Source organism: Liolophura sinensis, chromosome 2 (genome assembly GCF_032854445.1).
Source record: "Liolophura sinensis isolate JHLJ2023 chromosome 2, CUHK_Ljap_v2, whole genome shotgun sequence".
Taxonomy (NCBI): domain Eukaryota; kingdom Metazoa; phylum Mollusca; class Polyplacophora; order Chitonida; family Chitonidae; genus Liolophura; species Liolophura sinensis.
In genome coordinates, this window is record NC_088296.1 from 6932867 (window position 1) to 6945353 (window position 12487).

Consider the following 12487-nt stretch of genomic DNA (forward strand, 5'->3'; position numbering starts at 1 on the left):
TGTGGCCGCCGTCGCATAAGTGAAATATTCTTGAGTGCGGCTTAAAACACCAATCAAATAAATAATAATGATTTCTGTGTAAAAACACCAATCAAATAAATAAATCAGTTTGTAAATGTAATATTTGTTCTCAGTTGATGCAAAAACCAACTGCAGAAGGCCGACAAAACCTAGCGCAGATCTCAAGAAAGGTGGCCAATTCTGTCACGGAACTTGTGTTGTCAGCTGAGGCTATCAAAGGTAAGAATTATCCCCCAGCAGATCCTCATCTTTAGTTGTCCTTGTTCAGTAGTCCACATTTTATATGAAATAGTCATGAGTTATGCCCCCTTTATCACAACTCCACCTATTGGATAGATTGCTACAGTTGTCTCCCTTCACTATATTTATTCAGTTTTTGTTGGAATTTTAATTGCATTCAAAGTCTTATCAGAAGCATCATTTCTACTTATGACTTTGTATTTCGAGTAGAGGCTAGTGATACTTTATGGCATTTAGATTTTGAACTTTTTATGTTTGTAGATAGTTATGGTATTTAATTAATTTTTATGGATGATATGTGTTTGTAACTGTATAACGTCAGGTGTCAAAACACTATAAAAGTCCCATTATCATTAGAAACACTCAGTTTCTTTAAATGAAAAAAAAGTTAAAACGTGAACTATGCCAGCTGAAAACTGTAAAAAATATGCTTTTTTTTTTTTTTTACTTCAAGATAGCTTTTTTGAGTCAGTTAAAGGCATTCATATGGTGGGCTTTACGAACTATATGGTTTGTGTTTAGGTTCTCTTATAGAAGCAAAATATTTTTTCTTTTATGAACATAGCTTTTAAGTTTGGAATAGCTGTCCACAAGTGAATAATAAGTAACTTAAATAATATTGAAAACAGAAAACACTTGCAAGTGACTATAAAGCCAACCGTACATTTCTAGCCTTTGGCTGCATTTAATTCAGTGTTAAAATTATGTTTTGTTTTTACATTTTAAACCTGAACTTTTGTGTTCAAACATGATTGTGGTCGGAGTTGTCTAATTCTTGGTGGACTTGGTATGATACATAGTGCAGGATGTCACACAGAATTTGAACAACTGACTCGATGTGTACCATCCATTAAATTGACCTATAAATAACTTTGTCACCTTTTATTGCCAGTTCATGTGTAAAAAGGGTCACTGAGTTAAGATGGTTATGGCAATGTTTTCTTCATTCATTGTCCCCACCCATTGCTCTGACTCTTCGGCAGACCTTACTTCATCCCTATCCCTTCCCAGTATAAATAAATTTGTCACCTTTTATTGCCAGTTCATGTGTAAAAAGGGTCAATGAGTTAAGATGGTAATGGCAATGTTTTCTTCATTCATTACCCCACCCATTGCTCTGACTCTTCCGGCAGACCTTACCCCATCCCCATCCTTTCCCATGTGTGGTTTCTCAGTGGCAAGGTTTGACCCCTGGTTTATGGCTGATTCTGGTTTCATTTCTTTTTATCAGGGTCCAGGGTTTTCTTTTTTGGAAATTTTGATAGCTTCAAAAAAACCACAATTATACATACAATACAATAAATGTTACCTGGTAACCTGATCAGTCATTCATTTTGCTATTCATTTTAGTAAAGTTTTGATTTTTTTTTTTTTGATGTCTTCTGAATATTATCAGCAGTTTTTTTTTTCTGTAGAAAATGGGGAAAAAAAAAAATGAAAAAGTATGGATTACATTCACTTTTTCGCGGTCAAATTTCAAAATCCAACTGATCCAAAAAGTTTTATTACATTTTTTAGAAGCGATGTTTCGTTCGTACCTGACAAAATGGGATTTGATGCCTGACAGTAGCCTTGTCTGGCTGCTTTTTTGCTGGATTGGAGACGTAATTTCATCCATTCAGTGCATCATGAGTTGATAATGCCTGTTAAGATAAATGTCATTAATTTGACCAAAATTTTAGAACTATTGTAATAATATAAACGTCAGTGTTGAAAACAAAAAAAAAACAATGTTGTTAGGAAGTGGCCATGACACCACTAATTATATCTTCTTATGTATGTTTCCATGGTAACCCTCCGTCCTATTTTCCTTCCTTAGTTTCCCATCTGCTCGGTATAAGAGGTGTGTTTTATTTGTCTTATCTTCATGGTCACACTTGTTGTTCTTGTCCACACGTACAGCAATGAAACACTTTGTTCACTTTTTGGCACACAATGTTCATTTTGTTGTCATTATATTGAGTGAACTTGTTGTTCATTGCTCCTCAGCTTCCCTGTTGTTCACAGTGTTCTTCCCCCCCCCCTTCCCCTTGTTTGTATACTGTAGCACTTGGTACTGGGCTGTAGTGGTTAATTGTGAAGTCTACTAATTGTTCACTGTCAGTTTTGAAGGATTTATTCATGTTTAACATTATACACAAGAATATTTTCACTTTCACTTTCAATTTAGTCTCTTTCTGAAATACAATAGAAATTCTCACTGAAACTATTTTCAATCTGTTTTTTTTGTTTTTTTGATTTACTTTTTGTTTTTATTTTTTTTCTTCGTCTGGAACATTGGTGTTTCAGTAAATTTCACCAGGAGAGTTGAAGTTATGGCAACAATTAAGGGGCCTCTTCAACAAAGCGATGGTAGCTAATTCCTTTACATGGAAAGGTCGGCCAGCAACTTGCAGATGGTTGTGGGTTCCCCCCAGGCTCTGTGTGGTTTCCTTCCATCATAATGCTGTCTGCCATCATATAAGTGAAACATTTTTGAGTACAACGTAAAACACCAATCCAATAAATAAGTAAATACAGCGTACAATTGATGATGGGTAACCACAGGTAGTATAGTCATTTATTTAGACACAGGGCACTGCTGTTCTTGGGATTGCAAGATTAGCCTCCCTTTATTAAGTGCTGGTGAGCACAATAAGTTACTTTTTGAAGGCTAGAAACACTTGTCCTTTCTGTTATTGTGTAGGTTGTATGCTATCATTACTACACAACCCCATTATAGACATGACGAGGGAGTACTTTTGCTAGAAAGAGGGAAACATCTTCATTTTGCTCCAGAAACTTTTAAATTTTTGCCGTACATGGGTTGGCTGAAACACTGCCATAGTTGTGGTAACTTGACTCCGCCCCCACAGCAACTAGATCCAAGCCCACTTCCTGTTGTCATGGCATTTCACATGTACCCACACTTGTCTTCATCCATCACCGTTATCCCGTTTTCTTCTCAGACTCGTATGAGTACGAATGGTCCTATGGTGTGTCAGGTAAACCAATCAGAATGCTCGAAAGTTGTGTGTGCGGTCCTCAACATAACCTTAATGTTTATTCATGAGTTTGGTGTACACTGTATATATGTACATGTATGTCTATGTAGTTTTTACTATTTTATATCGCATAAAACATGTAATATATTGGCTGATGCTGTAGATTGACATTTGTAAAAGGAAATGCTATTGACGAGAATAACAAGATAAACAAGAAAATAAAAATTAAATAAATAAATAAATGAACAAAACAAAAACGGACCTCTGTATTGGTTGGCAAATGTGTCATTTCGGCTGTTACAGCTCGCTTTGTCTTGCTAGTCTATAAAAGCAAGGTGCTGTTATTGCAGGTTTGACAAGTTTTCACCTTTTGCAGAATTCTCCTGGAGAAAAACATTTATCTATTACAGTTTCTGTATACTAATGTGAGAAAAATTTCGGACTTGAGCGCTTATTATTTTTCCAAGCAGAATAGCATCTCCTTCCAACACTAATCTCAGCCTTGCCTGTTCTTTCATGATGTCACCCCTCATGTTGTAACTTAGACCAGTCCAGTAAAATGGCCTATGTACAGCTTGGGCTAGGTCTATTCTTCTGAAGGGTATCATACTGGAAATGTTTGTAAATGTTGATGTTGTTGTTGTTGAAAAACATCCATTGTGTTTGTCACAAAGCAAAGACAGATGATGAAAAATAATGGCTAAAGCAAAGAAAGAAAAGCAGAATTGCAATATATTCAAGAAATTAATTGTGGAATATTTAGTTAAAAAAACTTTTTGTGTTAAATTGATGTGCCTGAAAATTCAAAATGTTCTTTAAGTGCCAGGTAGAATAGTTTTTAAGGAAAATTAGAAATGTGACAATAACCACGGATGCAGATACTTACTAATTCGTGAATGTTACATGAATTTCCCAGGTATTGCCTGCCTTCTTCGCTTCTCTGCAGAAATAGACTACTCTACATTTTTTACCAGATTTAGGAAATGAAATGAATTCTTTTTTTTTTTTTTTTTTTATTTATTTATTTATTTTTTTTATTTATGCTTTAACAGGGTTTTTTTTATTTGTGTTATATTCTGCTCTAATGCTTTTAGGTAGATCTCTGCAAACTGTTTTCAGCATCTAAATGAGGTTTTATTTTGTTTATTAATTTCCATTTTTGCAGGTTTGCTTATTCGGTACATTATTATGAACATTTTATGACGTACTGGAGTATTCTTCATTGAGCATCCATGTTTCTGTAGTGGCCCTCAGTGCAGTCACACATTCCTCACTCCTCACACACATTTTCACAGTTTTGTTACATTTTTGCACCTATGAAAGACTAGAAGTGTGTCCTTGTTTTACCAGTTGAACCAGTTCCTGCTTAGTCTTAGTCTATACTCCTTTAGAAGAATTCTTATACATACATTTAAAAAGGTTTATTTGATTCATTTTCAGTTTGATTTTTTTTATTTTCTGCCCTTGCCTTTCACCAATCACTAACAATGCAGGCATGAATAGTACAGAAAGGCTATTGGAGCAGCAAGATTTGCCTGTGTGTATGCCCATTAGTAGTTTTGATGGTACACTTGTCAGAGGTATAAAATAGAAAAAATAATGGCTAGAATTTTGTTAGTAAATGTTCTATAATGTCTGATTATGAAGCATGATGTGAAAACTGCAAGTATCTCTGACAGGTGATCAGTTGAACGTATTTTGTATGTAACTGCTGGTTATTGTTTGAAGAAGGTATGGAAATTTAGTGTTATGCAAAGTAGCAGTGTTATAAAGCATCTGATTGGTTGCATTTTTGAAGTGCTTAGCAAATAGATTTAGAATTCAGGAAGTGCTAATTCACATAAAAGCCATTTTCCACCTGTGAGACATTTAGGGTGTTTATTATCGATTATCTGAAAAGTCTGAAATCGCCGACTTTGTTTGACCAGCTTTGGCAGGAATATGAAGACCTGTAGTGTGATTGGTCAGAAGAGATAGATGACACGGGTATTTCTGCATATTCATAATCTAATTAAATTTGGACCAATGAGGTTGCAGTTTGTTTAAATCCAGCACCATGCAGCACAACTCAGCACCGGCTAATAAAGTCAGCAGCAGTTTACAGAACCTGTTAGCAAGAGAGCTAGAAAATATTATATTGGGCTGCTTTGCAAACCTTGGTCATGTAAATGAATATGATAGCGTTTTGAATGATTCCGAATTTCCTATGAAGTAATGCTTAAAGTTAACATATAAATTTCCTTGGCAATGACATGTGATCCATGAATGGGTTATAAGTCTGAGGTAATGGTTGGCGGTGCTCAGTGCTGTATGTTTATGGCGGGAATAAGCAATTCACATTTAATGGCATCAGAATAAGTAATGTAATGGTTTAATGATCAGCAAGTTTTACTGTATACAGACTGCAGATTGTTTTCTGGAAGATTTAGCATTTACAAGTAGAAGTTTGAAAACGAAGTTGAATGTTTTATTTTGTATATGTATTATTTGACAATGACCTTAAATGTTGTGTGACCTTGACCTTGACGTTGTTAGTTTTACCCATCCCCGTTAAATAACACCACCTGTTTACTTGTAATACTTAAAAAAAAGCCAAAGCAGCAAATTTTGTGGCCAAATTTTTTTTTTAAGTCCAAAATTTCTTCAAGCAACATTAGAAGAAGTAGAACAGCTTCAGCACACACTGCATTTTTGTTGTGCAGAAGCCTGTCATTAGTGGATTAATTTCCGTTCTACTCAATAGTGCCTGGCTGAAGAAGACAAAAAATCCAGGGTATGTTTTTTCCGTATTCACGAAATTTTTGGCCAAAAAATACTGTTGTAAAGGCAGTTCCTTTGATATGGTGTACACTGGATCACAAAGTTGACATCTTGTTGTGCAGCCATAGTAGATAACTGCATGGCATGTCCTCTAATCTAATCGTATCATTACGTTTATTCTATTTTTAGATAGTTTTTGTTTTGTCATTATCCTATTAGTTAAGTATGATAAATACATTCCCGTTGAAGTGAATTCTTAATTTAACTGGAGATAAGTTTACCTTTTCACTGTCTTTTTTGCAAATTTTACTTTTTTTTTTTCTGCCATTTAATATATGAAAGTGCTCTTTCAAATTTTTAGGTTTTACAGTTTTAGAAAGTTTACTTTATGAAATTTACTGTGTTGTTTTTTTTTTTTTTACGACCATGTTTCAGTACTCATGTTTGTTCATCAGAGGATTTCATTGGTTAAAACTTGAATTTTGTCTCGCAGGTTCTGATTGGGTGGACCCAGATGATCCCACTGTTATTGCAGAAAATGAGCTCTTGGGTGCTGCTAACTCCATTGAGGCGGCTGCGAAGAAATTATCACAACTCAAACCACGACAAGCTGCTAAGGTGTGTTTGTGTATTTTTTTGAAAGCAGTTTTTTTGTGAGCAGCTGTCAGTCAAAATCACACCATTTTCTTCTGTTGCGCAACAGTGCTTTATAAGCTTTCTCTTTGCTTTACCTAAACGGTGATGTATTACAGAACAGAACAAAGGAGCCCTCCAACTGGACTGATTTGTTTTAGGCGGGTAATTTTACCCATTGTTTTGTCGTCTTCACAGCACAGTAGTTTGTCCTTGTCACAGAGAGGGTAACCTGCACAGCACAAGCACTGCCAATTTCTGTCAGATATGTTTGATATATTTGGTGGTGAGTGCGTTTGACATCCACCAAGTATCTTACATGTCACAACAGAGGTTGGTGTTTTCGTCACTGTCACCAGATTCAGCACCATCCCTGTGAGAGAGCACCGCTGATGCACAAGCTTATCTTAAGACACCATCAGGTTCGCGTAAGCACCATTTTCCTGGTTCTTCGCACAACAAATTTTTACAACATCTGCACCGCTGTTTCACATGCTTAAGACATGGTCAGGCTGGTGTTATCACTATAACTGTGGCACTATTTTTTGTGGTATACCACACAATGAATTCTGCACATTACTGGAAGAGGACCTCTGTTGGACAAGCTTAAAACACTATTTAGCTTGTGATGTCACTGTGTATGTGGCACTATATATATGCTGTATCTATGGCACCGTTACTGGAAAAGCACCTCTGTTGGACAGGCTTAAAACACCATTTAGCTTGTGATGTCACTATGCATGTGGCACTATATATATGCCGTATCTATGGGCACCGTTACTGGAAAAGCACCTCTGTTGGACAAGCTTAAAACACCATTTAGCTTGTGATGTCACTATGCATGTGGCACTATATATATGCCGTATCTGTGGCACCATTCCCTGGAACACTGTAGAGTCAAACCAGACTTGTTTCAGAGTTTTTCCAGAACTAGGTGTGCTATTACATGCTACAAGATTGTGTATCAGGAGATAGATATATATTATGAAGATGAAAACGGATCAGGGAAGGATGTACAGATATGGATTGTCAACCTGAGACGACTGGAGTACATGGAGTTCGACATTGTCTTGTGTGATGCCAGTGGATGTCAGAGGAACAGCAAGTGGACTTTTACGTGGAAAGAATGACCATCAACTTTGAACTGTCGGACCAAAGTGATGCGCTGTTCTCGCAGACACTATTACAGGATTAAAGAGCAGCGTTGAACTGATGATTGACCGCTTGGACTGTGCTAAAGTTGACACCACGGTGTCCAGTGTTGTGGTATGTTGGCAGTACTAGACACCCTACATGTATGACTGTAGGCTGGAAAGTTCCCGGGCTGAGGTACCTACAAGGAGATTCACCGCAGACTCCAAAAATGGCACTTGTTGCTGCCTCGCTTGGCGCTTAGCACTGAGAGATTAGAGCAAGGAAACATGACTAGTAGCCTGGTGTCTGCATAATGTGACGGGGTGGGGTTGTCATGTCTGGTGTCTTTGGCATGATACTTTAGTGGCAGCAGCATTCTGGTGATATAGAGTCACCGTGCTACAAGAAGACAGTACAATGTACACGCTCCTAATGATCCCTAAGGATTGTTTGTTAAGTACGACCTAAAACGTAAATCATACGTAAAAGATTCACGAGACGTGATCTTTCTCGTTTAATTGCTCAGAGTGTGATGACCTTAATGACTTTCTGTCTTTGTATGGACACTGTATTGAGGAGGAGGGGCTCAATTAGTAACTGTCTCACCAATGCGGTCGCTGTGAGTCCTTTCCAGCCTAAGTGAGAAGGTCTGTCAGCAACCTGATGGTCATGGGTTTTCCCCTGGACTTTGCCCGGTTTCCGCCCACCATAATGCTGGCCGCCGTCGTATAAGTCAAATATTCTTGAGTACGGCGTAAAACACCAATCAAATAAATATAAATTAGTAACCTAGGTAACAAGCTTATAGGACAACTCGTAGTACATTAGGCTGAGAGCTCTTCAACCTCCTTTCATACAGTCACATTGAATTCTGCCGTTCTAGACACACATCAGACCACAAACCTACATGTACAATCAGATTGCCTTCTACTGTTGTATCAAAGCCAAACATTTCCAAACTTTCTGATTGTTGCTCAAATCTTTTTTAGAAATTTACAATAGAGCTATTGGAAATAATTTTTTTTTTTTTTTTTTTTTAAATTCTGTCTGGAATTAAATTTTCTTACAGGAAGCCGATATGAGCCTCAACTTCGAGGAACAGATTTTGGATGCTGCCAAATCCATTGCCGCGGCAACCGCAGCCTTGGTGAAGTCCGCCTCAGCAGCCCAGAGGGAGTTGGTCGCTCAAGGAAGGGTAAGTGGAGAAATATCTCACTCTATATAGTCAATCACTTGACCTGTTTGGAATTCATACGCTTTTTTCATAATGTAGACTAGCTTTTGTGGTAAGTTTCTTCTTGTGACAAGGTTAGCAAGCGTTCGGTAGTCCTGTTTCTCCCTCTGGCCTCACCCTGTAGCAGCTTGCTGTTAGTTTTGATGATCTTGTTGCATTTATTCAGAATTTTTTTCCATTTATTGCAGATTTTGTTATTTTAGTATTGTACAACCCTTTGCTTGTACTTATAGTGATTTCTTTCCTGGTATTTTGCTACCCAATTAAATATAGAACATGAAGGCAAACATATTGAATTTTTCACCCCACTTTTCACTTTTTGGATTATCTTTGTAGTAAAGGATCTTTTGAAATATTCGAATTCGAACTTTTCCATAACTAATGGTCTAGGGGCCAGTTACACCGTCACTTTTTACAAAAAAAAAACAAATCGCAAACTTGAGAAAAATTGTACTGACAAGGCACACCATTTGTGGAAATTGGTGCATTTATTCAGGAGTTTCATTGTATTTTAATGTAAAAGCCAAATCCCAAAATCTTTTTATGAGAAGAGCCCCTGCTGGCCACAGCTTTCTACTGCTTTGATTGGCTGCACTTTCCATCCTTCCCAGAATGCTGTGTTCGGTTGTCATGGTAGCCTTTGGTGCTGTTGTTGTTGTTGTAGCATGTGTTGTGTTGTTTCAGATCGGATCTTCATATCACAAAGGAGATACAGATGAGAACGGACAGTGGTCGCAAGGACTGATCTCCGCAGTAAGTTGTTTATTTTCCCAGCGTTTCTGACGTAGGATCGCAGCCTTTATTTGCAGTGATTGCAGTTCTCCAGATTGTCATCATCGCATTATGTCAATCTGTCTTACATGTAGTTGTAGAAAAGTGAGTGGTGTGAGAAATGAAGTTTTAGCAGATCAATTTCTTGGCTCTTGCAGTTAACTGCAAAAACTGACCCAAAATCATGTCTTACTTGTTTTAACTGAATGTAGACTTTATCTTTGCTTAGAAACAGTAAAATTTCTTGATAGTGCCTTTGGGGAAGCTGTTATAAGGTTGAATTTTATCCTTCTTGTGAGTGTATATATGTGATCAGAAAATCATTCCATGTAGTGGGAGTTCAAATCCAAATCTGGACCTGCCTAGTTCCTGAAAGCTTGGGTCATAAATATTCTGCCAGAGATATTAGTTAGCTAAGACACACTCATTGTCATTCTAAAGAGTTTTCTGCTAAAATTGAAGGATTTGGTAAATTTAGGCAGTATCATGCTGGGCATGACTACGAATTTCAAGTACTTAATCGATCGAGGGAAATGTATCACCTGTTATGATTTTAAAATGTTGAAATAGTACTTTGTTATTAAGTATGAACATTTTGAAGATTTTTAGTGTATTTTAATTGAGGTCCTGAGGGTGGTGAATTTTGTTTCAAGACCCTGGGGCCAATTTCACAATGCTTCATAAAAAGTCAGTTTTCATACATGTAGATTTCCCCTTCGGAAAGCACATTTCTTTATGGCAGTGTCATATGTGGGGAAAAAGTTACGGGAAACTTGATTTGTGAAGTTTTGTGGAAGAGGCATGGGCTATAAAACTGATTGTAATTACCATGGTTACACATGCTAAAGCATCTGTTGCCCTGGTAGTTACGCTCAGCACACCCTAAGATTGCTATGTGGAATCGTAAACACGGCCCAGTTCTTTGAAAGTGTATAAACCAAAACTGGCATTAAGACACATTTTATATTGAAATTTTTAGCTAAAATGAGAAGCCAGGTCTGTTCTTCAAAGTCAGAGTATAACAGCAGCAGTTTTAGTTCATATTTAACATAATGTTATACAATTTTTTTTTTTAGGCTAAGTACAAAATTAAAGACATGGCTGAAAGTTAAATCTGATATGGACAACTGGGCTTAGATCTGTTTTGAAATAAACTTCATGCTATGGGTCTCTGTTTTCACGATGTTGTTAGATTTGTTTGTACAGTAAATGATCTAAAATATCACCATTAACAAAGTTGCACATTTTTCTCGATTCTGAGAATCGTAAGTTTTTTTTATGAAAGTATGATGGTATTCTGCCAGAAAAATTGAAAGTTTATGCACCAAAAATAGTTTTTTTTATGACATTTATTTGCCTCTAAAAGTGTACCATACTTTTCTTGGCAAAACTTGATGTCATTTGCCATAATTTACATCTTAAGGAAGTTAAGCCTCCTCACGTAGACTTCACACCTCTGTCTTTCTATTTTAGGCCCGAATGGTTGCCGCGGCTACCCACAGCCTCTGCGAAGCAGCAAATGCCATGGTACAAGGGCAAGCCAGCGAGGAGAAACTGATCGCGTCTGCCAAGGAGGTGGCAGGATCCACAGCGGCACTGCTGGTGGCATGTAAGGTCAAGGCCGATCCCAACTCCATAGCCATGCAGCGTCTGCAGGTGAGGCTGTAATCATGTTTTCTCTCAACATTTTGTAATAATAATAATAATATTTATTTATTTATTGAAGGTAAATCAGTTAGTGTACAATGCTACAGGACCTTCATACACAGAATAGTATGCTTCAATATATATACTTTTTATGCCCAAGGGGCCTCCGTGGCTCAGTTGGTTAGCGCGCTAGCGCAGCGTTATGGCCCAGGAGTCGATCACCAATGCGGTCGCTGTGAGTTCAAGTCCAGCTCATGCTGGCTTCCTCTCCGGCCGTATGTGGGAAGGTCTGCCAGCAACCTGCGGATGGTCGTGGGTTGCCCCGGGCTTTGCCCGGTTTCCACCCGCCATAATGCTGGCCGCCGTGGTATAAGTGAAATATTCTTGAGTACGGCATAAAACACCAAGCAAATAAATAAATAAATTTTGTGCCCAAAGAATTTATTGCACCTGTAGAACAACAGTTTAAATTGGTGTGGACTAAGATGGGTTTGTTGTTTATTATTAGGCTGCGGGTAATGCTGTGAAGCGGGCCACAGAGGCGCTGGTGAGAGCGGCCCAACAAGCTAAGGAATGGCAGGAAGATGAGGAGAACCTTACCATCAATAAGCGCATGGTCGGCGGTATCGCACAGGTAAGTGGTAAACCTAGCCAATTGTAAGTGGTAAACCTATCCAAAAATGACCTAAAATTTCGTCCACAAAAGTGCATGTTCAGAGGCAAATAAATGTCACAAAATATTATTTTCGGTGCTGAAACTTACAATTTTCCAGTAGAATATCACCCCATGTTCCAAGCAAACCTCAAAACACCTTTCTGAAGTCAATAGAACTCTCAGAATCAGAAAAACTGGGAGAGTTAGTCATGGACAAGGTTTTAGGTCATTTTAGGGTATGTGCATGTGCAATAGATTTACCAGGGTCATATGCTCCAATATGTAATTTGACAGAAGTAGGAGGCGGAATTGTAAATGAGAAAACCTTCTGTTGTAGAAATGTTGTATACTGGTAAAGCTGACAACCAATGATGTGCGTTTAGTTCTGACTATCATACCACACCTAAA

The 12487-nt window shown here is 37.7% G+C and overlaps 1 protein-coding gene across 1 annotated transcript in view; it reads left to right on the forward strand.

The window, feature by feature from the left end:
- LOC135463068 (talin-1-like) overlaps window positions 1-12487 on the forward strand; it is a 128492-nt gene that overhangs the window by 112075 nt on the left and 3930 nt on the right. Inside the window, exons 53-59 of the mRNA XM_064740387.1 lie at window positions 72-240; window positions 3210-3245; window positions 6499-6623; window positions 8842-8967; window positions 9691-9759; window positions 11251-11433; window positions 11933-12058. Coding sequence (XP_064596457.1) covers window positions 72-240; window positions 3210-3245; window positions 6499-6623; window positions 8842-8967; window positions 9691-9759; window positions 11251-11433; window positions 11933-12058 — 834 coding nt within the window. The remainder of the gene's footprint in view (window positions 1-71; window positions 241-3209; window positions 3246-6498; window positions 6624-8841; window positions 8968-9690; window positions 9760-11250; window positions 11434-11932; window positions 12059-12487) is intronic.